The 24,071-nt window shown below is 45.0% G+C and overlaps 1 protein-coding gene across 3 annotated transcripts in view; it reads left to right on the top strand.

Annotated features, from left to right (window-relative positions):
- LOC142580016 (protein regulator of cytokinesis 1-like) overlaps positions 1 to 24,071 on the top strand; it is a 102,968-nt gene that overhangs the window by 20,946 nt on the left and 57,951 nt on the right. The window contains exons 1-2 of one of the 3 annotated variants that reach the window (XM_075690736.1): positions 4,725 to 4,933; positions 17,778 to 18,033. In XM_075690736.1, the coding sequence (XP_075546851.1) occupies positions 4,902 to 4,933; positions 17,778 to 18,033 (288 nt within the window). In that variant the 5' untranslated portion in view covers positions 4,725 to 4,901. Of the gene's footprint in view, positions 1 to 4,724; positions 4,934 to 17,777; positions 18,034 to 24,071 lie in introns of those variants that run through there. The other 2 variants (XM_075690735.1, XM_075690737.1) reach the window with 2 other exon arrangements.

Genomic DNA, 24,071 nt, shown 5'->3' with positions numbered 1-24,071 from the left:
AAGTTTGGAGGTAAAATATGGTAGAATTTCTTGTCCAGCGAACGCATGCAGGCTGAAATCCAAGTGGTACAGCCAATATGTGCCTGTTCAATCACTGCAATGCATTGAGCCACTTCTGACAACGCACAGCTGTACCAGAAAAGGTTTAGATTTTTTTTCACTAATGCCATGGACTTATGAACTTTTATGAATGTACCTTCAGCTTTCGCAGACTTTCAAGTAGTTTGAACGTAAAGTGGCCTGTGTGTTATTGCTATTCAGCCAGAGTGCAATAGGAGCCAGTCAAATTAGTAAAACATGAAGTCAATGTGCACACAAAGACTACATGTACCCTTGCATGACTTTGTGCCACAGGCAGCTAACAGCTTCCAATTCACAGTTCTTGTAATATGCTTGTGGCCACCATCTACAGTGATCTATTTGATTTAACGGGGATGTGTATGTTGGCTGAAAACAAGAAAATATATTAACACCGATGGATGCAATATATCCTTTCCGGTAGTTTCGCAAGGGGGAAAGTGTAATTCGAACTTCACGGCAGCGTGCACCGCATTTTTATATTCTCGCGCATGCGTCAGCGTTGCCGCAGCTGTCTGTAGTGACACCCTCGAGTGCATTACTTGTTCAAGCTTTGTTGAAGGGTTTGAAGAAATGAAGGCAGTACGGTGCCGCTCATTTCTTCCTTAATGCGACCTTTGAATAGTGTGTGCATCTTAACCCTTTCATAGACTCAAGCAGAGAACAGGCCGCTTTGTGTCCGAGACATTACAAGTGGTTTTTTTTTATGAAATATTTTTCACATAACGTAAAATCTCAAAGCTGACTACGATTCTGTAATAGCGAAAAGTGGGAATATTACATCCCACTATACAGCCTCAAGGCCTGTTTCTACCTACTTGTGGTCACCTGTAATGTGATTAGAAGCAGCGAGAGTACCCAGTACAGTACCCAGTACCCATTGTTTGTGCACGTTTTCATTATACTTACTGAGCATGCTTTGTATGTGAATCCTCAATCAGGGCTTTCCGATATCACAAGGGTTCTTAGAAAAAAAGATGCTTCTTGAAAATTCTTGAGGGCTCGTATGTAGCAGCTCGCATATGTAGGAATGCGATTTGTTCGCGATGCTAATAATTTGATCACCTGTTTTGGTAGCTGTGGGCACGAGAAATTTAGACACCTAACCGCACCAAAATTCAGCTTATATGAAAACACGGAATTTCGATAAAAAGAGTCCATTTGCCGCTGTGGTGGTTTGAAGGAAGGCGATAGAATAAAATACACATTGTATAACGGGAAGTAAACAATCTGCGCAATCGCTCTATCGCGTTGTTTGACAAAGAAATGGACGAAAAAATGTGCTTAACGTGATTCAGAGACATATCTACACAGGAATGTTCAATGGTAGAAATTACACTTCACCGCTACAGAGTAGCGAAGTTGCCCTGAAAAGTGGGACCAATATTTTCCGACCGCCCAACAAAGGGTGAAATGCGCACAGTATGTACGGCAACACTTGCTTTGTTCACCGCAGTAATGCCACCCTGTAATGGAGACACAACTACGACAAACGGTCCGCATTTCTTCCGCAGCGAGCAGCGAGAAAAAGTGAAACATATTTTACCGAGTCAGAAAAAGCCAAGCGTGTTCCTGACGGTATGTAACGGCATGCCGCTGGAAAAAGGGGGGTCCATACCTCGGGGTTCAAATTCTGCAGACACGGCATGCGCTTCAGCGTAGCCGTCAATTTGCGGTTGAGCAAGCGACGATTTTGCATTTTCTGTTCCGCATCAGCATGTTCTACGCAGCGAGGGAGCTCCTTGAAAACCAGCACGACGGGGGCCGTCTCGTTGAACAATCAAGGCCTAAAATTTAAAAGACAACACAACTATTAGCGCTTATTGTTTCAAATTTTGTGATTTCAGTAGACTTACCTTGATGTTGTCGCATATTTCTTGTGGATCCATGTTGCTTTCAAGGTCGTTTCCGCCAACATAAAGAACGGCGAAATCGACACGCTCGAAGCGCATCGTGGAGACAGCTCACGCCAGCCGCACTGCATTGTAGCCCACAAAACTGAATGTGCAGGCTTTCATAGACTCAATTAGGCGCAGGCGGGACCTATTTAAGAATTTAACCTGACTCACCGACAATGACGCCGCGCAAGGACGGCATGACTGAACACGATCCAGCGAGGCGTAACAAGACCACGCGAACGAACCTACGTGAGCCGGCAGTGGCCGCATGTGCATGGCATGTGGCCGGCACACACCACAGGGATTTAGCAGCAGCACCTAGCAGCGTCCTTCCCTAGGCGTACAAGTACTTATCTGGGGGCAGGGAGTACGCCACTGGCTTACGTCACATCCGGTTTGTCTCCAAACCGGGTACAGCCAGCCTGCGGGGATACGCCAGGCCCCGCACACTCTCAAGTTCAACAAATGGCCACAGAGGGCGAAAAATCAATCGAGGCGCGTTTCAGCGTAAGCGCGCAAGTGGAGCTACTGTAATTTGGTCGAATACTTTAATTTGTGCTTTCTCTGCTAGGGGCGCTGAACATGCTGAATGTTTTACTTTACACAAACCATTGACATAAACAATCGAGGTGTCTAAGGATGCTTTTTTACCTCAGGCAAATAGGCAGTTGATTTTTTTTTAATTTGATTGTTGAAGCTGCTTTTTAGTCATAGCGTCAAGGTTTTTGTACTTGATTAACCACCGACAGCCGACAGCCTATTGGTATCGATGTGTTTTCCTGGCCGTTGGCGTTCGAATACTACGGCGGTAAAACATTTTCGAAAGCATGCTGGTTTCGTCTGCGAGTCACTAAATAGACTTGCTGTAAAGAGGTCTACTCTTGGCAAAAAATAGTGCCTCATTTTGTTTAGGCGTTGATTATCATAATGAATGCGGCGGAGGTTGAGGGAGTACGCTTGAAGGTACGTTTTTATGCCGTTGATCTCCATAACACCGTAAGTACGCAAACCGATGTCGCAGAACACTCGATGCATCATTGTGTGTTCTCCGTCATCGCTTGTTTGCTGTACGCCTACTAATTCTTCATTTCTTCTTCAAGTGTTGTATTCTCCTTTTGTCCTTGTTCTCTTGTGCTTCACTTACAGTATGTCGTTCCGTCAGCTGTAATGCGCATTTGCAAAACCAATACCTTTGATAAGACGCAGTGGTTATCATAATTTCACTTCACATGTATTAAGCTGGCACATATGGTTCAGATACAGATACCTGTATGCGGACTTGCACGACGTTGATGCGGAGATTAGGATAATTATGACACCCGTAAGGAAGAGGCAGCTGACGGCCGTAAGCTGTTGCGTTCTTTCCGCCAAACTACCCGGCCTGGTAGTGCTGTAAAGATGCTGTATAAAAGTGACACGCGGTGACAGGGAAATTATTATACTTAGCAGCCGACCATACGTTTTGTAGCTTAGGTCTTCTTTCTTGTGCGTTTGTGCTACCCTTATTAATGAGCCATTTCTTGACTATGTTCTTGACTATGTAACCGCGTTTGTGTGGATGCGTAGACGTGTGCTTTTTGTTGTACTTGTAAACTGCAAATAAAATATTTTCAGGCTTACTCAATCTTTGGTGTCGTGAGCGTTTATTCCAGTCGAGGCCATCGTGCCACCTGGAAACCGCATTCTGTCAGTAGCCCTACATGAAATGCAACAGCTGGAGCGCGGCGGCACAACTCGGGGTAACGGCGGCGTAATAAACGAAAAACCGCTCGGGATGCCCTTAAAAGTCAGTTGAGGGTGTGCCTTAACTCGATATGACTCGGTGCTACATGTATTCTGCTGCGCCTCGATCGTGCTCCCGCCAGTTTGGTTGCTGTGTGGCAAACGTAGCGCCAACATACATATGTAGGCGTTACGTTTGCCACACAGCAACTAAACTCGCGGGAGCACGATCAAGGCGCAGCATGGCGCAGCAGCCAGAAACCCAGTAAAGCCACAGAACACCTGGTAAACTGTGCAAAACCCCGTTTCCGTTTCCTGTTGTACAGCGCCACCCGTGGTCGCATACTTTCGTTCACGACGCCACCGCTACGCTTATTTCCGTAGCACTGTGGAAGGTACAGTTTCCCTTCTCTAAGTTTGTATAGGTGTTCTGTGGATACGCTTCTCCGCGATGTACGGCGCCTACGGACAGTTTGACAACAGAACCTAGTCTAGTAACGTTGCTTATGCCAAGGTCACGCCGTCTGAATAAACAATTACAGATCTTTAAGGCTATTGTTTCTTGAATGCATACGGCGGAAGTGATTTCGGGAGCCAAAAACACGTAAAGATGTAGAGTTTCTTACAGCGTTATTTACTTTGGCCGTCTGCAGTATGACAAAACATGGCCTTCAAGATTTGCATTAAAATATGTGTAGGGACGAATTCAATCTCCACAGATGTCGTAATAAACAATTTTGCCATAGTATACAAGCTTGCTGCAAAATTCGAGCACGATCAATGCAAAGGGAAGGGCAAAATTTTATTCCCACAAATGCCCGTGACGTGTTTCCAGCTTCAAAAATTGCTTCCGCCGCTTTAACCTGCAAATGCATCGCCTACAAATTACCATTTTATATCTAGATGATGCCACTTTTCCAAGCGTGAATTTGTACACCAGAAAAACGCACGTGTACCATCATCATCATCGGCTATGGCAGGCAGCTCGGCGATTGGTCTACTCGCCCTTGACGCTGTTGGCGATGCGATTATTTGAATTGTTCGCTTGCCGCGTGTAGCCGCATCCTGCGAACGTTTACATATGATTGGAGAGGTTCAGTATTGAACACGTGCCCATGGGCCAGTAGCTTTTATAACCTGACAACGGCACTTGCAGACGTGCACCTGACCTGTTTGGTCACGTTTGTATCTTCGGGGCTTACCATGGAGAACATGACAGGACTTACAGAATTAAGGTGAGCGCGACTGCCGTACCTGACATTTGGGGCGCAGCGCGTGCGCTGGGCGCCAGTTTGGTTTTCCTACCGACAGTAACGTCTCTCCTTGTATCACTGCGTGCTTACTTTGCTATTAAAGCCGAGCAGAGGTGGCTGCAAAAGCGTCTTTACCCCATAATAGCTTGCTTTTGCCTATTCGGCAGCTGGCTTACTACCATGGCTGGCCGGCCTCCAGATGCGCTCTGCGACGTTGTCACAAATGCGTTCGTGAACATTATGACGGACGAGGGCAATAGCTGTCATTCTTACGCCTCGCTTCGTTCGAACGTCGAAGTGGCGCATAAATGCGAATGAGAAGAAGCTCGAGCAGACGAGCTCCGCAACGGTCGAAAATTGCGCCGTTGTGCCGGTTTTTGCGTTGGCCGTTGAGCAGTTTCGGAGTTGGCGGTTAGCAAGGCTGAACTAGTCCGGAACACTAACTACCCTTAACGCATTTCCATGGGGTGCTCGCAAACCTGGAACACAACATTGCGTATCTACTCAGCACGAATGATTGTCTGTAAAGTAATGAAGCTGTACGCAAGGCTCTCTCCGGTGTTGAATTCGCGGCGCGTGGTAGCGTTTCAACTTCAAGGCTAAACATAGGTCGACGTAGCGTGAGCGCGCGCACTCGTTACGTCACGTTGGCGAGAACAACAGCGCGTCTTTAGTTCGACCATTCGGTTCGACCGAAGGTTGGACGTGTAGCCAACGCGCCCCCGTGCACCCGGCGCCGCTAACGTCCGACTAAACGCGCCTTTAAGCGTCACAAGTTCTTGACTGGACGTTATTGTATTTCCTCAATAGTATTTCTTTTGTTTCTATTACTAGTTGTAACTACGTGCCATTGTTTCGCATTATTCGCGGCACCTCCAGGACACCAAAGCTAGAACCCGCACTAGTATTTCATGCTACCCAGCATTGACCTTCTTATTTATTTTTTTTTTTCGCTTACAACTAGGATTGACATTGCGACTTCTGAACAACCTGTGCTCAAAGCGCACTAGCGTGCTGAAGGTTCTGTCTCGCTGTGTGAAATAGTTTTCAGACCCGATTTTTTTTTTCTTTCCTGTCTTCGGGATAAAAGAAGAGGAAAACAGGGAATCTGTACAATTCATCTCGAAATATTGCGCTGAAAAAACATCGATATTAGTTACCGTTCTCCTAAATTCAGAACGGCTGGAGGTGCACAAATATTAAAGAACATTCAAATAGTGAATGGAATCGTAAATACGAAAATCTGAATACTTCATGAACACCTCACGTCCATGCCTGACACAATAAAATGTGAAATTGAAGCGAAAATGTGGTAGCCTTCATTAAATCCACAGCCATCAATAAGTACGAGGACATGCTGCATTGTTCGGAGTATTCCACCGAGACGTATGATCACTCGCAATAAAATATTGCTTAGGTACTGCATTTGGCAGTGGGTGCTGTTTACCGATGCAGCACCTGTGTCCTCTCATTTGATAAAATGTGAATTTTCTTGTTGAAGTATGCTTGATATAATTGTGGCGCCATCACCATTTGAACTAGAAAGTGTGTTGCTACTCAGCCCTAGCCACAGATTTCCGATTTAATCTGAAGGGCATACACTAAGGGTGTGCAAATGGTAATTTTTGTGATCGAATTGAATATGAATCTGACAGTGCAGCCAGTGTATCAAATATGGAGTATTTTTCAATATTTTCATATAATGAACAGCCATTCTCACAATTCAGTTAAAATGACATTGACATCCTAACACATTCCACATTATGAAGAGTTCTTTATGAAATGTAAAAATTGAGCACAATAAACAAAAAAGCAGTTGGTTTGCGTACACATTTAAGAGAGTGCCAATTGAATTGAGTTTATTTCCATATTGAATGGGGGGAAAGTCCGATCTAAAAGTGAAAGTTTATTCACTTGACAGAGGTTCGGACCCCCTTTACAAGGCATACAGTAAGATAAACCAGGGATGTCCCTTCTAACGTTTCAAACAATGTGAGCATAAGAAGCGTTAAAAACACAACAGAATGCATTTCAATATCAAAGTTTCAGGCACGAACTGCTGTTTCACACATTCTCTGTAGGAAAAAAAAAAACAGAATTGCAGGGTTATATACATTAGATGCTTATAATAATATGCATATTAGTTTTCAGACAAGTACATCCACATAGAACGGATGGTATCATGAATGCGTCACAAAGATAGAGTGCAGTACGTTGTTGACAGTTATGATATCGATCTCTCGTTCATTAAAAAAATTTAGAAGTACGGGTATGCTGCGTTCAAGCATTTGTTCTCCATATTTCGTTCGACAAAATGGGACTTTCCAATACTCTGATACGTGTGTTGTATATAGGTGTCCTAATCTTGAAGTGTGATAACGACATTATGTCTTCCTTAGTATTCACGCTGCTATGTTTACATCGTACGGCCATATTATATGAATAAATATTACGAACAGCTACTACATTAACCGGCCTGAAAAGTTGCTCTGTATGTGCATTGAAGGGCACGCTAGCTATGTGTCTAAGAGCTTTGTTCTGAAGTACACACAATTGTTGTAAATTGGATGACGTAGTTTTGCCCCATACAAGAAAGCAGTAGTTTAAGTTGGGCAAAAATAATGGATTGTAAATCAGTAATTTAATATTGGGTGGTAGAAAAAAATGCAATCAAGCCAAAATACCAACAGTCCTCAAAAGTGTGGTAATGTGTTTAATATGCATGTCCTAGGACATATGCTTGTGGAAGTATACACGAAGTGTTTTGAAAAAGTCAACATCTAAAGGCATGTGGTCAGGCATAAGATTTTCCATGAGAACTACTGGCGACTGTTGAGGAGTAAAAAGGATTGCTTTACTTTTGCTTGTATTGATTTTTAATGAATTTATATTACTCCATGTCAGCAGGCCTTGTAGGAAATCATTGATGTTTAAGTGAAGTGTTTTAATGTTGGACCCGCAAAATAGAAGAATCACGTCATCCGCATAATTATATAAGTTGGTGTTTTGCTAATGTTAGTCACATCATCAACATATACATTAAACAAGAGCGGTCCAAGAATGCTACCTTGTGGAACACCAGCATTTATCGATTTCAGAGGGGATAGGTTGTCGTTGATAGAAATGCACTGTTTCCGGTACTTAAAATATGATGTTCAAAGTTTTAAAGGTACCACTCTTATCCCGCAAAGTTCAAGTTTTACTAATGTGTCATGGTTCAAACTGTCAAATGTTTTTGAACGTTCTACACATATTCCAATAATAAACTGTTTTTCCTCAAATGCTTTTAGAATAATTCCTTTTTGTGTTAACAGAGCATGCTCCGTCGATCGACCTTTGCGAAAACCAAAACTGGCATTCACTCGTCAAATTGAATTTATCTGCGAAAGAAGAAATCCTAGAATGTAACAGTTCCTCCTGGTCAGTAATTGGCCAGGTTATTTTTATCTCCACTTTTAAAAGCTACAATTACTTTTGAAATTTGTATTTTTTTGTGGAAAAGTTTGCTGCATAACAAGAAGTAGCTTGCTCCACAATGTAAATTCTCATATTTTAACAGATAGAATCGCCAAAAACATAATTGTAAACTGAAACTACGTATAGCGAAACTCACAGCCACAGCAGAATTTTATGCTGGGTAGCTCACCCATCGCAACTGGTGACAACTATGCAGCAAGTTGCAGGGCAATCTTAGCATGGGGGGGGGGGGGGGAGGCAAAACACGGTCACTGCTACGCCATCTTCTTGACCCCATACAAAGCAAGGCAGTTAGCCAGCAAACAATCCAACGTATCTACACAACGATCCACGTTCTGATGACAAAATCCTGGAGGAGTTGCGGCCGTGATACATAGGCGATTTCGAACCCACACAAGGACAACCTCCAACGTACAGCGGGAGTGACAATTGTGACCTCGACAAGCCGATCAATATCACTGAGGTGCAACAAAGCACTCCATGCACTCACATGAACCACCATTCCAGGCAAGGACAAAATAAATAACAAGCTCTTGCGCAATCTGGATGATGGCGCCATTCAGTCTCTTACTGACCTCTTTAATCATCATTGGGAAGCGGGTACGCTACCAGCAGACTGGAAGCACACGGACTCCACTCTCCAGCTTAGGAAATATGTTACCAATATTTATTTATTTATTATTCAAAATACCCCCAAAGGCCCTCATTACGAGGGTAATACATGTTGGGGGGGGGTGCGATCACAGGCACTGGTCATAGTCTGTACATACTAAAAACAAGAGAATGTAACTGAAGTAATAATACAGTGAAACATAGGTAATATACAAGATAATTAGGTCACAATTATTACAGAGAAAACATTAGTACATATTAGGAGAACATACGTGAACTGCATGAAAAACACCAACAAACGTCGAAAACACTGTAAAAGTCCCCAAAAATAATAATAAGATAAGTCGTGAATGAATTAAATGTTGAAACTTAGTGAAGTCTGGTTCCGTGGCAATGACTGATGGTAAGGCGTTCCATTCAGTTATTGTGCCTGGTAAGAATGAATATGCATAATAGGTTGACTGGCAGTTAATGCATTTGACTTTGTATGGATCGTCACGGCTTGGAAAAATAACTGGTGGTGACTGAAAGAAATCATCGTGAAGTGATGGATGGTGATAGAGCTTATGGAAAAGTGCTAGGCGAGAAATTTTACGGCGAAGTGCTAAGTTGTCCAACTCGGCTTTATTTTTTAACGAGGGGACGCTGGTGTAACGTGAATAATCTGAAAATATAAATCATGCAGCGCGGTTCTGCAAGGCTTCAATGTTACGGATGATATAAGTTTGTTCGGAATCCCAGATGGCAGATGCGTATTCTAGTTTAGGACGGATTAATGTTGTGTATGCTAGTTTTTTAATATGCATTGGGGCTTCTTTTAAGTTATGTTTAATAAGCCCGAGAGTATGGTTTGAAGAGGCAAGGGTAAGATTAATATGATTATTCTATGATAAGTTGGACTGAAGATTGATGCCAAGGTACTTGGAAGTAGTTGCGAGTTCCACAGCATTGTTATCAAGGGAGTAGGTGGTTGGAATCCGTGGCCTATTGGTGAAAGACATGAGTTTAGTTTTGGAAATATTTAATGGCATTAACCAATTAGAACACCATGCACTTATTGCGTCCAGGTCAGTTTGTAGTAAGTGGCTATCAGTGTTACTTGTGTCACTAACTTCACTAACTAATATCACTAACTTCATGCCTAGGCAAGCTTCTGGAACATGTCATTCTGAACCGACTTCAACCTAACCTAGAATCTTCGGATTCCGGCCCCACCTTTCTACCCATGCCATCCTTCAGCTGAAGGAACAAGTCCTTGAACACAACACCTGAGTAATTCTAGCACTCGATCTGAAAGGCGCTTCCAACAATGTGGCTCACCATACCATCCTTAAAAACCCAAGTCTCACGAACTGTGGTCGTAGTACTTGCAATTAAATGTGCGCCTTTCTAAGCAACCGCACGGCCACAATAGGCATTGGCCCACTCAGAACCTCGCTGTTACCTACCCGCAACAAAGGAACCCCACAAGGTGCTGTTCTGTCACCCACTCGATGCAATACCAGGAATCAGGCATGCAATATGCACCGATGACATCACTATCTGGACCACCATTGGTTCCGAAGGAGAGAAACAAGACGCCCTTCAACAAGCGACCAACGTCGTCCAGCAATATGCAAAAACAAGTGGTCTCCGGTACTCCCCCCGAGAAGTCGGAACTATCAGTCGTTTGACATAAATCGTGAAGAAAACTAATTGAAATACCCCACATCACACTCACCCTCGACGGCAAAGAAATACCAACAGTAAACCGCATCCGCATTCTTGGCCTCCACATACAACAGGATGGCGGAGGCGATTATACCATCCAACGTCTCAAGCAGACCACCTTCCAAATCATGCAAATGGTTAGCCGCATCACCACCAAACAATGCATACTGAAAGAAGACGACATAGCACAGCTCGTCCAGGCCCTGATAGTCAGCCGCATTGCCTACGCTGCCCCATACTTGCCCCTCACTCCCAAGGAGATAGATCAATTAGACGTGCGTCTTCGGAAAGCATACAAGCAAGCGCTCGGCCTACCACCGGGAACGACACTCAAGCTTGAAACCCTAGGAGTCCATAGTACACTAAGAGAAATTGTAGACGCCAAACTCGCAAGCCAACGAGAGCGCCTAGCCTCACACCAACAGGAAGAACAGTCCTAGCGCGCCTAGGCTACCCCGAAAGGCCGTGAACAAGCAATCCATCTGGCCCCCAACTTTAGAGAGCACATCAAGGCAGCCCCTATTTCCAGAAGCATGCACCTGGAACATCGTGCCGGTCGTCGCCAAGCTCGCACGAAGACTCTACAGCCAAAATATGGCAGTCTCCCTACCACACTATACACAGATGCCGCGCAGTACCCCCAAAAAGCAGTCATGACGGCCAGCATTGTTGACCATAACCTTCAAGAGAGGTGGTCTCGATGACGGTCCGAACTGCCAGCGCCCTCGTAACGGAGAAGACAGCCATCGCCTTGGCCATCACCTCTAGTCTGACCAACGAGTACGTCACAATTATTAGGCTCCCAGGCAGCTTGCCGTAGCTACACGAGAGGCCCACCGACTCCTCAAACAAGCCTCCTAATTCCTGGACATTGAAATAGTATGGACTCCAGGACAAGAGTCCCTCCTTGGAAATCAGCATGTGCACACTGTAGCCCGAGCTCATGCCTCCCGAGCGCAATAAGAGAGAGATACGGCCTCAACTATGGAGCCTGTACCTTTACAATACAACACCATACTACAACACCACAGATTGAACAGACAATACCCACCTCCACACAAGACCCTCTCACGTGAAGGTGCCTTAACATGGCGACAATTACAAACCAATAAATACCCCCATTTAAGCAGACTACACGCAATACACCCTACACTACAGTCGAACCCGACTATATTGAACCCGTTTACATTGAATTATTCTATATATCGAACAATTTCTGAGCACGGTATAGTTACAATGAGTATGTATAGCAAAAATTACATTTACATTGAACAAAAATAGCAGCGACTCCCGATATAACGAATGTTGAGCGGCGGAAAAGCGCCCCCAGAAGTTGGCTTTCCCTCGCGCTTGCGGGTAAACCTGACGGCGCGGCTCCATCCAACTGCTCTCCTTACCATGACCGCGCTGCTTCGGATGAGCCGTCGACACCCTCCTGCGAAAAATGATCCTGGCCCGCCCGCAGCGCTTGCTCAGACAGCCAATCAGAGGCTCTTGTGCCCTTGTCGTGCAAAATGGCGAAAGTGCGAGTTGTCATGGTGCTTTTCTGGTCCATTGTGTGTGTGCCTTGTGGGCCTTCTCCCGGAGTGTCGCTGTGATGAAGCGGCAGAATTTGCCTTTCGTCGTGAAGCTCGAAATCGTAAATCAGGTCGAACGTGGTGAGAAGTCGGATGTGTTCCCGCAGCGTGAATGATTCCAAGAAACACTCTCGGGGTGATCTTGAAGAATAAGGGGAACATTAAGCGGCCAAACTCTCGCACCGGTGCCCGTGGCGCCCGACGCGTACGTACAACCGTGTACAAGTGGTTCATCCGAAATTCCTTCAGCCGTGCCAGCTTCCGTGTGCTCAGTGTTGACTGTGAATTCTGATGAATGCGACGCAGCCGTTGCCGAAACTTGGAGCGAGCTGTCAGAATTTCCGGAAGCTGTTGATGAATCAACAGTGGACGAGTTTGTGAGTGCAAATGATGGTGTCGCGATCACGGGAGAGCCAGAAAACGAAGACTACGTTGCCGACATCGTACCGTCGGCACAAGGGAAAGTGGGCACAATGAGAAAAGCAACGACGGTCCCTTGCCTGCATCCTCCGAAGTGATTGGTGCGCTCGCACTAGTCCGGTGCTTCTGCGCGAGTGCGGAAGGTTGCGGCCTCAGCTGCTCCCGACTCCTTAGACAATGTGGAGAAGTGCGTGCGTCGCAGGCAGCGAAATTGCCCAAGCAGGAAGAAATGCAGGACTATTTCATGCGAAACTAAGCTAGTCTTATCAATAAAGTGATTTTATACATGGTACGTGCTTTTATGACATCCACTTATTCAGCAGGCTTATATCGAATTATGCTCTAGATTGAACTGATAGGCGTTTTTTTTCGAGTTCGATATAGCCGGGTTCGACTGTATACTCATACAAATGTTCCCTTTGTAACGACTGTGCCTCCCTATATCACACCACATGGGTGTGCCCCAATGTGAAGGCAGCCCTGCAAACACCCAACCCCGCACCCGAGCAGTGGGAGGCCGTGCTGACTAGTTCGGACCCTCGTAACCAGCAGCAGCTAATGCACTGGGCCCGGGAGCAAGAGCCGCAGGAGTCCTGGACCAAGGGCGCCTCCCACGCAAGCAGAAGGACACCTGCTTGTCCTTTCTTTTTTTTTTCTTTAATAAATGTTTTTCCTCCTCCTCAAATTTTATGCTCACACTGTCTGCGGGGATGAAACTTGTTCCACTTATGTTAGATTGCGTTTAGTGTTTGTTTTCAAATGTTTGATAACTACTATTTGAAAAATATTCATACTTATAGTTAGTGATTATTTGATTTGAAGATCACATCAAATGGGACATTCTTCAATGCATCATTCGAAAGTCTTGGATAGTCGCACCCCTAGTATACATAAAGATTAATTGGCTAACCAAACTGCCATTCTGAGCTTGGGGCGTTTACTCAAAAGTTGGGACTGTCCCACTAAATTCGGGATGGTTGTCAAGCCGACTCTGAAATCGGCACAGAAAAAAAATATCAAGGGGTCTGTTTGGTTTTTATCAGCCTACTGCATTGTATTGAGCAAGAAAACCATTAATGTGATTCTGTGAGGCAAGGATTAATTGCTGCATACAGAGTCCTGCATATTTTGCTTAAGGTACTAAAAAAATGATTTTGTGTTTACCATGCACTGTTCTTGCAAAAATTAGCAGTTTGAGGTCCACGTTGTTCACTGTAATGCTTGCTACATTTAATTGCCTGGTCTTTGACAAAGAATGTTCAAATTTGCCATTGCTTATGGGAGGCAAGCTGCCGCCACGACGACTCAAGCATAATCTTGTGTTGCTGGCAGCTGCAGAAAGCAGCCAATCGGATAGCGTTGTTGCATGTTGCCCATTCCTGGAACACACAACACCAGTCCCTGTATGCTGCTTTCTGCAGCTGCCAGTAGGCAGCTACACAAGTTAATGCTTGTGCCATTGTGGCAGCAGCTTGCCTCCTCATAAGCAATGGCAAATTTGCACTTTTTTCTTAAAAACCAGGTAATTAACTGTAGCAAGTGTCACACTGAACGACAAGGACTCCATATGTGATTCTGCAAAATTTCGGCAAGAACAGTGCAGCGGTAAGCACAATCTTTTTTCGAACATGTTGAGCGAATATGCAGGACACCCTGTATTATGCGATACCAAATGCATGTTATGTGGGACGTTATGTGGAAGAGTACGGAAATTTGCTTTTTTGTAGGTAAAATTTCGTTGGAGATTGTGATAGGTTTGGAGACTACTTTGCACCATTATTTGAGAGTTCTAGAGTAGGGACCCCAAAAGTTTGGGTACTCTACTCTAATAATAATAAAAAAAAACGTAGGATAGGGCTTGGCATATGCGGATAGTGTCTTGCGCTTGCAGTGCCACTACAGCAGCAGAGGAAAGCTATTATAAATAATTAAATTATACCATTTTAGGAGAACAGTAATTTTGACATTCATGTTGCCACATCTAACTACAATAGCGAGAGGCTATTCTATCTGCAGCAAGCAATTCGTTGAGCTTAGTTTTGAATTACCAACTTTAGGTGCCTCACCAGCCAAGCTAAGGCCTACAAGTTAGGCCTACAAGCCATGAAATCGACAATCTAATTCGGAATCAGCGGCGCCTAATGAATCAATCTTCATAACACATGCTAGTTGAGAGAAAGCGATAACCGCAGTCACGTCTCCTTGCTTGCAAGCTTCATGCGGTGCCATGAATTAAGTTGGTGGAAGCTTGGGTGAGTTGGTGATTCAATATTGACATGTTTGCACACTGCAAAAGATGAGGACTGCAGAAAGAACACAACACAGGTGCCTTTGTTGTGCTCTTCCCTCAGTCCTCGTCTTTTGTGCTGTGCAAACATGTCAACATGAATCGAGCCCAGTTTAGTGCTAGGTTAAATCCATCGCTTCGACGGGTGCCGCTATGTTTGTCGATGCAAAGCTTTTGGGGCTCCTGCTAAATCAGTGAAATAGCATGCCTGACGCCAAACTCAATCTGTTTGCATTTTGTGCATGCACTGTGGCTTTGACGCTATTTCTTTGAGGCCCCGAATGTTGGGGCCTCTACTCTAAAATCCTCTATTGTGATAAATATGTCAAGAAATGAAAATGCTGGCCTTGTCTACAGTAAACAAGGTGGGGGACATACCATATTCGAAGAGCTAGTGGCAACAGCAGCGACAGATAACTCCAGTAGAAAGAATGGTTTCTATTTGTGTCGAGCTCCTAAAGCCTAGACAAAATTTCACATTGTGAAGCTTGCTTTAGGCTGATGCCGAAGCTGTTATTTGTTCAACTAAGGATGACATCATCAAATTTCAAAGAAGCTTGTTGCAGTTGGAGCAATGAGAAATGCACTCTATTTTTTTACACTTTATAGTTCTTTTACAGCTGGGATATTTCCGTCTGGGTTTTCTGTAATTAAAATTTCTTCCTGTATTGATCACAAAGTTTGCCCAACTGCATGGTGTTGTGGTGCATGATGTGTGACAGTTCCCTCTAATAAAATTGCAATTATCCTTGGGGTAGGCATCTCTGATGCACATGAAGACTTGCATAATTTTATTCTGGGAAAGTAAAACATTCGTGCACATAAAAGTAAATCGGTATAGACTGACAATGTACATTGTTAAAGTTTATTGTTGATCTCATGTTGATTAGTTGAGATTAGTTTTGAATGACCAACATTAGGTGCCTCACCAGCCAAGCTAAGGCCTACAAGTTAGGCCTACAAGCCATGAAATCGACAGTCTAATTCGGAATCAGCGGCGTCTAATGAATCAATCTTCATAACACATTCTAGTTGAGAGAAAGCGATAACCGCAGTCACGTCTCCTTGCTTTGATGAGATTGGCGTCAGGCATGCTATTTCACTGATTTAGCAGGAGCCACAAAAGGTTTGCATCGGCAAACATAGCGGCACCCGTCGAAGCGATGGATTTAACCTAGCACTAAACTGGGCTCGATTCGTGTTGACATGTTTGCACAACACAAAAGACGAGGACTGAAGGAAGAGCCCAACAAAGGCGCCTGTGTTGTGTTCTTTCTTCAGTCCTCATCTTTTGCAGTGTGCAAACATGTCAATGTTGAATCACCAACTCACCCAAGCTTCCACCAACAAGTAAATGTAAGGTTGTTCTTCTTTACTTTTTTTTTTTAATTGAGACTCCCGCACAGTTTACATCTATATACAGGGCATTCAGCTTCAGTAAGATCCTTGAACCTTGCCAAGTTCAGATTTGGGCTCTTACAATACACTATATGTAGTTTGTCTTTGCCAATAAAATATTATTCGGGCCCAAGCAGATGTCAGCATCGATTATGTTAGTACGACCTGGTGTGAGAGCTTCAAGATGGCATTGCCGCCCTTCTCTTCTTTTCAGGATAATTGCACCTTTCTGCAGAAGCAGTTCCTTTTTTTTTTCTTGTATTACAGAAGCATAACTTTCTATACTCGCGGACAACATTTCTTGGCTATGAAGTGAAGGCTACGAAAAATAAGGGCGCCTATTTCACTGCTACTGGAAGTAGTCCCACAGTTTTGCTCATGTTTTCTTACGTGGGAAATAGGAAACAATACTTGTTTTTTTTACAGCACCTAATTTGAAACACTACGTAATATTCACCAGTCAACTATTGGTATTTTATTGCGCTTTTAGTTTGCTCTTTCGAGTTTTCGCACACTCTAGACCATTGCTCGTTCTGCACGTTCATCAAACGTAAAATGACACCTGTGTCTTCTGGTGAGTGTTCGTCACTTGCTGTCTCGCCAATCAAGTCCCCTGAGAGGCTGTTGACTAACTTTGGCAACTAAAGACTGTTGAAAAACACAAAATAAGTTTTTCCAGCGTCTGCCCGGAAACCAAGCGAGCCCCTCTGGAAATTGCAACCATCGGCACGTACAAACGAACGAGCAAGCTGACTGCAGCACCGGCTCTACCGACGGCAGCGTCGGTGGCGCGTCTCCATACGGCTGCTTCGGAGCTCCGACGCAGGCTGCGATGCTGGCTGTTCAGAACTTGGTACACGTCGTATGTGAATAAACACTGATTCACACCGAGTTATTGTATCTGCCTTGACTAGAGAAGTTGTGCGAGGTTGGTGAAACAGAAACCAGTGCCGAGGGACTACATTGTGTACGAATACAGTCATGTGCAACAGCTCCACCCCCGTGGCTTTCGCTTTGTAGCCAAAAAAAGTTGTCTGCCAGTATAATACAGTACGAGTTATTAATCTTTAGTGTTTCTTTAATCCCTAATTGCTTTTGACACCCTAATATCATTGCAAGCGATTCCGACTTTTTGGCTTTTGATGACCTCATCTCATCATGAATATTTTGCCACTCTGAATGGCTTGTGATGAGAAGCTGTCAAAGGGTGTTTTTCCTTCCACAACATACATAGGCAGCACGTGCTCCATCATCTGCACTAGTGAAATCATTATTGTTGAGGTGCTGGAATAAGTGATGCTGCGGTGAGGTGTGCTTAGCCTCTCTTGTTTCTTTCTGAATGCAGGGCGCAGATGAGTCAGCACATCTGTGAAATGGTGGGAACTAAGGTCCGTGAGCTGATGAGCATTTGGTCCGACGTGGGCATCACTTACGAGGCTACACGAAGCCGCCTCGAGCGTACTCGGGCCCACATTGCCAACCTGCTGGACCAGATGCTCGAGGGCGAAGTTGAAATGCGAGAAAGACTAATCCGAAACATCAAGGAATTCAGTAGTGAGGTTCAACAGCTTGCCTTAGAGCTCTCAGTTGCCAGCCCTGTGGTAAGTTCTGGCATAGCTTTGCTGCTTCCTAAAAGACCACAATAGAGAAAGGCAATTTAGACTGCTACAATATCATTTCGTATTTCGATTTTGATTCCTTTGGCATATAAAATGTTGACTGCTAGTGGAGAAAGAAGGTAAGGGCCAAGCATCGTCTACTTTTAAGCCCAAACTCCAGCATGACTACAAGCGTAATGTTGCAGGTCAGTTATCTTTTTTATACTAGTGCTGTTTTTGTCTCTAAGGGAAGTACTAGACCAAACTTTGTTAGGCTGAAAGTTTGGTTCATCTAGAATGAAATGTATTTCCGTTTTATTAATGAACAATAGAAGTATACTGGCATGGCATTTTTTTCTTTTCCACTTTTCTTGCATTAGATGAATGTCCTAGTGATCCAAACAGTAGATAATATACTGCCAAGCTACCAGAGTGGATTAAATCGTTTAGTGTAATAGTAGTACTTTTTTTAGAGCAGTTTTAGTGGACCAATCACATGCTGCATGTTGTACAGGCACATACGAAACATCTTTGCCTTGTGTGAAAAGTGATCAACTACAGTGTTCCTGTTATACATATTATATTACCCTTTTCGTGTTTCTGTTTACGTGTATGTCAAAATAACTGCAAATGTGTTATACTTGATGTGTTGTGTTATAGCGATAATTGTAAAATGATTAACTTCAGAATTTTTTGTGATACTATTTTTATTCTGTAGCATTTACTAGTATAAATCTGTTACAATACATATTTGCGCGACTGTTTTGTTTATTGCACATTTGTACTAACTTAAGTGCCTGCTATGCCAGGGGTGTGAGTGCCAGTGTCCTTTTCTCCCACCCTCATGTTCATCGAACATGAATTAAAGTGAATTGAATTGGAATTCAATTCACTTTAACTTCTACTGCTGGTCAGTTCAGTGCTGTGTCATCGTAAGGTTCGTAACAACATAACACAATACAAGACACAGTCAAAAGGAAGGTAAAAACTTGTGAATCAGCATGTGCCGTAGACACGTGTTTACATTGTTAGATTCACCGGCCACAACTCTTGTTAATCAGCAGTGGCTGTGGTGACGTCACAAGAAAAAGGCTATAAAAACTACACTAACCTTTAATAAAGTCTTCGTTCTTCGCCAACTGCTTGTTGAGTTACTACAGTGGCGACGAGGCTGCCCACCACCGGGTCGCTGTCTGCTCCATGGCAGCCCATGCCGTACCGCTGGGTTTCGACGAAAAGACACGGCGGTGCATGGCCGTGTGACAGGTGCAAACTTGCTGCAAGCTTTCTCTATATGGAGCGGGCCCCTCTGTACAGAGTGGAGACAACCAGCGCTAATACTACCATCTACTACAGCACTAATCACGGACGCCATAGTAGACGCCCTTGGCGGACACAGTAGGGACGCGTTGCCAGTGCTCGTGTGTCATCAAAGCATGCAGCAGACCCTCGGCAGTCTGCAGCATCGACCCGGCTGCTCCTCGCATCAAACCACAAGACCAGCAGGTGAAAGACTAGATTCTTGAACAGTTCACACAAGAAAGCGGTACGAATTGGACGGTCGAACAACAAAGCAAACGCATTGCATCAAATGTCACTCTCCCTTTTGCGCGCTGGGTGTGGGCGATCACTCGTAATAGGCAGGAAGCAGTGAGGCAGTGAGGCAAGTGTGGCACAATATGATTTTGCTGGAGCTTTCCAAGGAGGCCACGAGGTGCGACAAATTGAGAAATACTCATTAGATTAATTACTCTTTGCTCATTTCTCCTCAGTGTTGTTTAGGTCACTCTCTGTCGCGATAGCTATCATTGGAGCTAGAAATTTCGGCGACAAATTTTTTATTCTGTATCCCTTTAAGAACCCCTATGCCAGCAGTCAGCTGTCCGTCCTGTCCAGCCACGCAGCAGATGGCACAGTACTTCTCGAGCCCTCTGCCTTCCGCATACCCAAGTCTGAACATGCGGAAATCCAGTGGGTGGCACACTCCCAACAATCAGCCACTCTGCTACCATTGTGGCGAAGCATGTCACCTGTATTGAGAGTGTACATACCGACAGATGGGCCTTCCTGGTTTTCGCCCCAGACACCGGGATGGTGTGGCCCCGAGCTATTGCCGAGTACTTGGCAAGCCACCAGTCCTTGACTCTCCTGTGACGTCAGTCCCGCTCTCCTCCTCGACTCCTCCCCATCTCCTCGATGCCCTGCGTCACCTGACCAACACTTTGTGTTCACATAAGGCGTTTGGGGCAGATCTACTAGGCCCTCAGCCCACGCCGGGGAAAGGAGCAGCGAACTCCGATGGCGGAGCCGCTGTTGACCGAACTATAAGATATCCTCCCCAAATACGCTGGACTACCGCAGATGATTCCCTGTCACAGCTGCATGCCATTGACAATGAAAGTGTTTCCGCTCTCATCCCCATTCAGGTCGACAACTGTCCGTTCACTGCCCTTGTGGGCACTGGTGCCGATTATTCCGTTATGAGTGCTGGACTAGCGGCGCAACTTGAAAAGTCACAATGCCATGGCGCGGACCAAGCCTCCAACAGCAGGTGGTCATCTCTTGACGCCAATTGGGAGATGCACAGCCAGACTCCAAATTCGTCTGTCAACGTACATTGCAGCTTTCATCGTACCACGCAAGTGCTCTCGGAAAGTCATCCTTGGAATGGATTTTTTTCGCAAGCATGGAGCTGTTATCCACCTTTGCGAGCTGATTATAACGTTTTTCGATAACTACGCACCCGTACTGCAAGATTGTAGCACGCACAAAACAGCACTGCGGGTTGTTGACACTGCAACACTTCCACCGCGAACTAGTATGTTCATAACTGTTGATGGCGACTGCGACCTTGACGGTAGTGTCATCGCTGAAGGAAACCTGTTGGTGCTCTTGGCTCATCTCAGTCACCCGTGTCATTATTCAACTGAATCGCAGGATGACTGCACTTTTAATTGCGAACTTCAGCGATGAGTACCAACACTTGGTAAAGTGAACAACCATTGCTCACATTGAAGAGGTTGGGTACGCACAAAGCTCTCTGCTTGCTGAGCTTTCTGCAGCAGCCAAGAGTGATGCCGCGATTGTCAGTACAGTTGACATAAATCCTGAGCTCTTAACCACACAAAAAGAGCATATATGAAGTATTTTATACCTGTTCAGTGACTGTTTTGCACCCATGTCTACAAAAACAGACCCGCATGATGAAGCACAGTTTTATAATTGACCCAAACGAACGACCCATGCGTCAGCACACTTACCGAGTGTCACAAAAGGAGCAAGAGGCGATTCGTCCAGTGAAGTAAATCCTCGACGACGATGTAATTCAACCCTCAACCAGCCCGTGGGCATCTTTGTTGTACTTGTGAAAAAGGACGGCACTCTTCGGTTTTGTGTGGATTACCGCAAACTGAACAAGGTGAAGAGAAAAGATGTCTACCGTCTACTCTGCATACATGACTCTTTAGACTGCTTTCGACATGCCCGATACTTCTCATCGATGGATTTGCGAAATGGATACTTATGGATCGAAGTTGATGAACGTGATTGAAAAAAGACTGCTTTCGTAACTTCTGACGGTCTGTACGAATTTAAGGTGCTGCTCTTTGGATTATGCTCAGCTCCCGCAACCTTTCAAAGTATGATGACCAGTGTTGTCAGGTCTTAAGTGGGAATCATATCTTGTATGCATTCACAGGCTCCACTTGTAATGGTGTCAAGTGATACAGATGACAGTGGTTTCCTTTGTGCTGTCGATATATCCAGCTTGACTCGGCAACAGTGGTACGATTTAGAACTCTGCCACCTTATCGACTGTCTTCAAGGCCGAAGTTCAGATCTTCCACAGACATTCACGCATTTACCATCTTCGTTCTGTCTCTGTGGCAATGTCTTGTACAAAAAGAACTTCCACCAATCGGCGACTGGACATCTCCTTGTTGTTACGCCTGCGCTACGTGCCAATATTCTGTCCGCTTGCCACGATGAGCCCTCTTCAGGCCATTTGGGATTCGCGTGTACCTTGGCCCTAATTCGTCATCGCTACTACTGGCCTAAGCTCGCCCAGGAAATCGAGCATTACATGAACACATGCTGTGACTGCCAACGTCGAAAGGTTCCACCTCAGCGCCCAGCTGGTTTCCTGAACCCTGTTACACCAACACCATTTCAACAAATCGGCATGAACTTGCTCGGGCCCTTTCCTAAGTCTTTTGCTGGCAACCGCTGGATCGTGGTTGCAACTGATTATTTGGTGCAATTCTGCAAAACTGGAGCCCTTCATTGAGCTACTGCTGGTAATATCATGCACTTTTTCATCCACAACATCGTCCTCCGGCATGGTGCACCAGCGGTAGTCATAACAGATCGTAGTACAGCTTGATGATGTACATCACAGGTGATGCAAAACATCACGATGCTTAGTGGAACAGCTCATCGCCAAGCCACTGCATACCATCCTCAGACCAACGGCCTTGTGGAGAGGTTAAACAAGACAATCGCTGACATCGACCGCAAGAATTGGGAAAATGTTTTGCCTGGCGTTGAATTTGCATACAGCACTGCTGTTCAAGAAACTACTGGGTTCACTCCTTTCCAGTTGCTCCTCGGCCGTGAGGTAACCACCATGCTGGATGCCATTTTCCTACCCGGCCAATACATCACCATTGACGTAAGTGAATTTACCTGGCTCCAAGACGCAGCTCGCAAGCTTGCATGTGAGCGATTTCAGAGTGAACAATACGTAGTCTCTGAGCTATAACACTCACCATCGTGAGGTTATCTACCGACGCAGTGATCAAGTTTGGGTATGTACACCCATTTGCAAACACTGTCAGTCGGAAAAGTTACTGCACCGCTATTTTTGTCCCTACAGTGTCCTGTGCCGCCTCAGAGAGGGCAACTATGAAGTTCTCCCTGAAGACACCACTCTTCAATTCTGTTGTGTGTATCAGATGGGACATTGTCCATGTTTCCAGGATGAAACTGTAGCACTCAAGTTGATGAGGCCATTCTCATTTCCACTCACCTTCATCCCACTTATGACCCATTCCCCTTCACAAACCTCATCAGTGTTACTCTTTTTCTTTCTCTTTTTTGCATTTGAAGCATCGAGATGACGCTTTCTGGAAGGGGGTAATGCCACACGCATAGCAGTTGGCTGTTTTGGGAATTTGCTGCTTCTGCAGGAGCCGAAGACAACGAAGTCAGCGGGGTGTCAACAATGACAGACGCATTCTCGGTGCAGGTGTCGGGCTGAATCTCTGATTCCTTTAAATTAAACTTAACAGTTCTTGCCATACATATAGTAAAATTGACTACATGTTAGACGTTTATTCAATAAAATACCAGTTGAGAGTTGAGAGTCGTTCTTGCCTTCCCTGTGTTCGTGTCTTGTGTTGCGCTGTTACAAATCTTACGATGAATCCTAGCCAACTGGCCCAACCTACTCTCTTGATGCAATGCTGTGTCAGTCGATTGTCTCCTTGAGTTTGGTATATTTTCATGTTGCCACATGCAGTAGAACCTTGATACGTTCCCATTACCGTATTTACCCGCGTATAACCCGCCCCTGCGTATAACCCGCACCCCTAACTTTGAACTCGGCGGAAAAAAAAAAAAAAAACTCGCGTATAACCCGCACGTCTACCTGAAAAAAAAAAAAATGAGCGCTAGAAAGATGAAACTCACACTCAGTGATCATTTCGTTTTCAGAACATTTATTCAAACGACCGCCACCACGTCACTGGTTATCCGATTCTTAATCGTCGCCGCTCTCACTACTGCCATCCGAGGCTTCATCGCCACTCTCAAAGACGTAGTCGTCCTCGGAACCATCCAGACTATTACTGATCGCACATTTTTTAAAGCTTTTGCGCACCAAATCGGCCGGTATCGCTTTCCACGCATCCACGATCCACTGGCACAGCAATGGAATGTCAGGCCTTCGCACGCGTCCCGTCGGTGTGAGGGCGTAAATGCCGTCGGCCATCCACTGGGCATACAGCCGCTTCACGTGTGCCTTGAACGACTTGTTCAGGCAC

The sequence above is a fragment of the Dermacentor variabilis genome, chromosome 4, assembly GCF_050947875.1.
Source record: "Dermacentor variabilis isolate Ectoservices chromosome 4, ASM5094787v1, whole genome shotgun sequence".
NCBI classification, from domain to species: domain Eukaryota; kingdom Metazoa; phylum Arthropoda; class Arachnida; order Ixodida; family Ixodidae; genus Dermacentor; species Dermacentor variabilis.
This window is presented reverse-complemented; position numbering and strand designations above follow the sequence as displayed.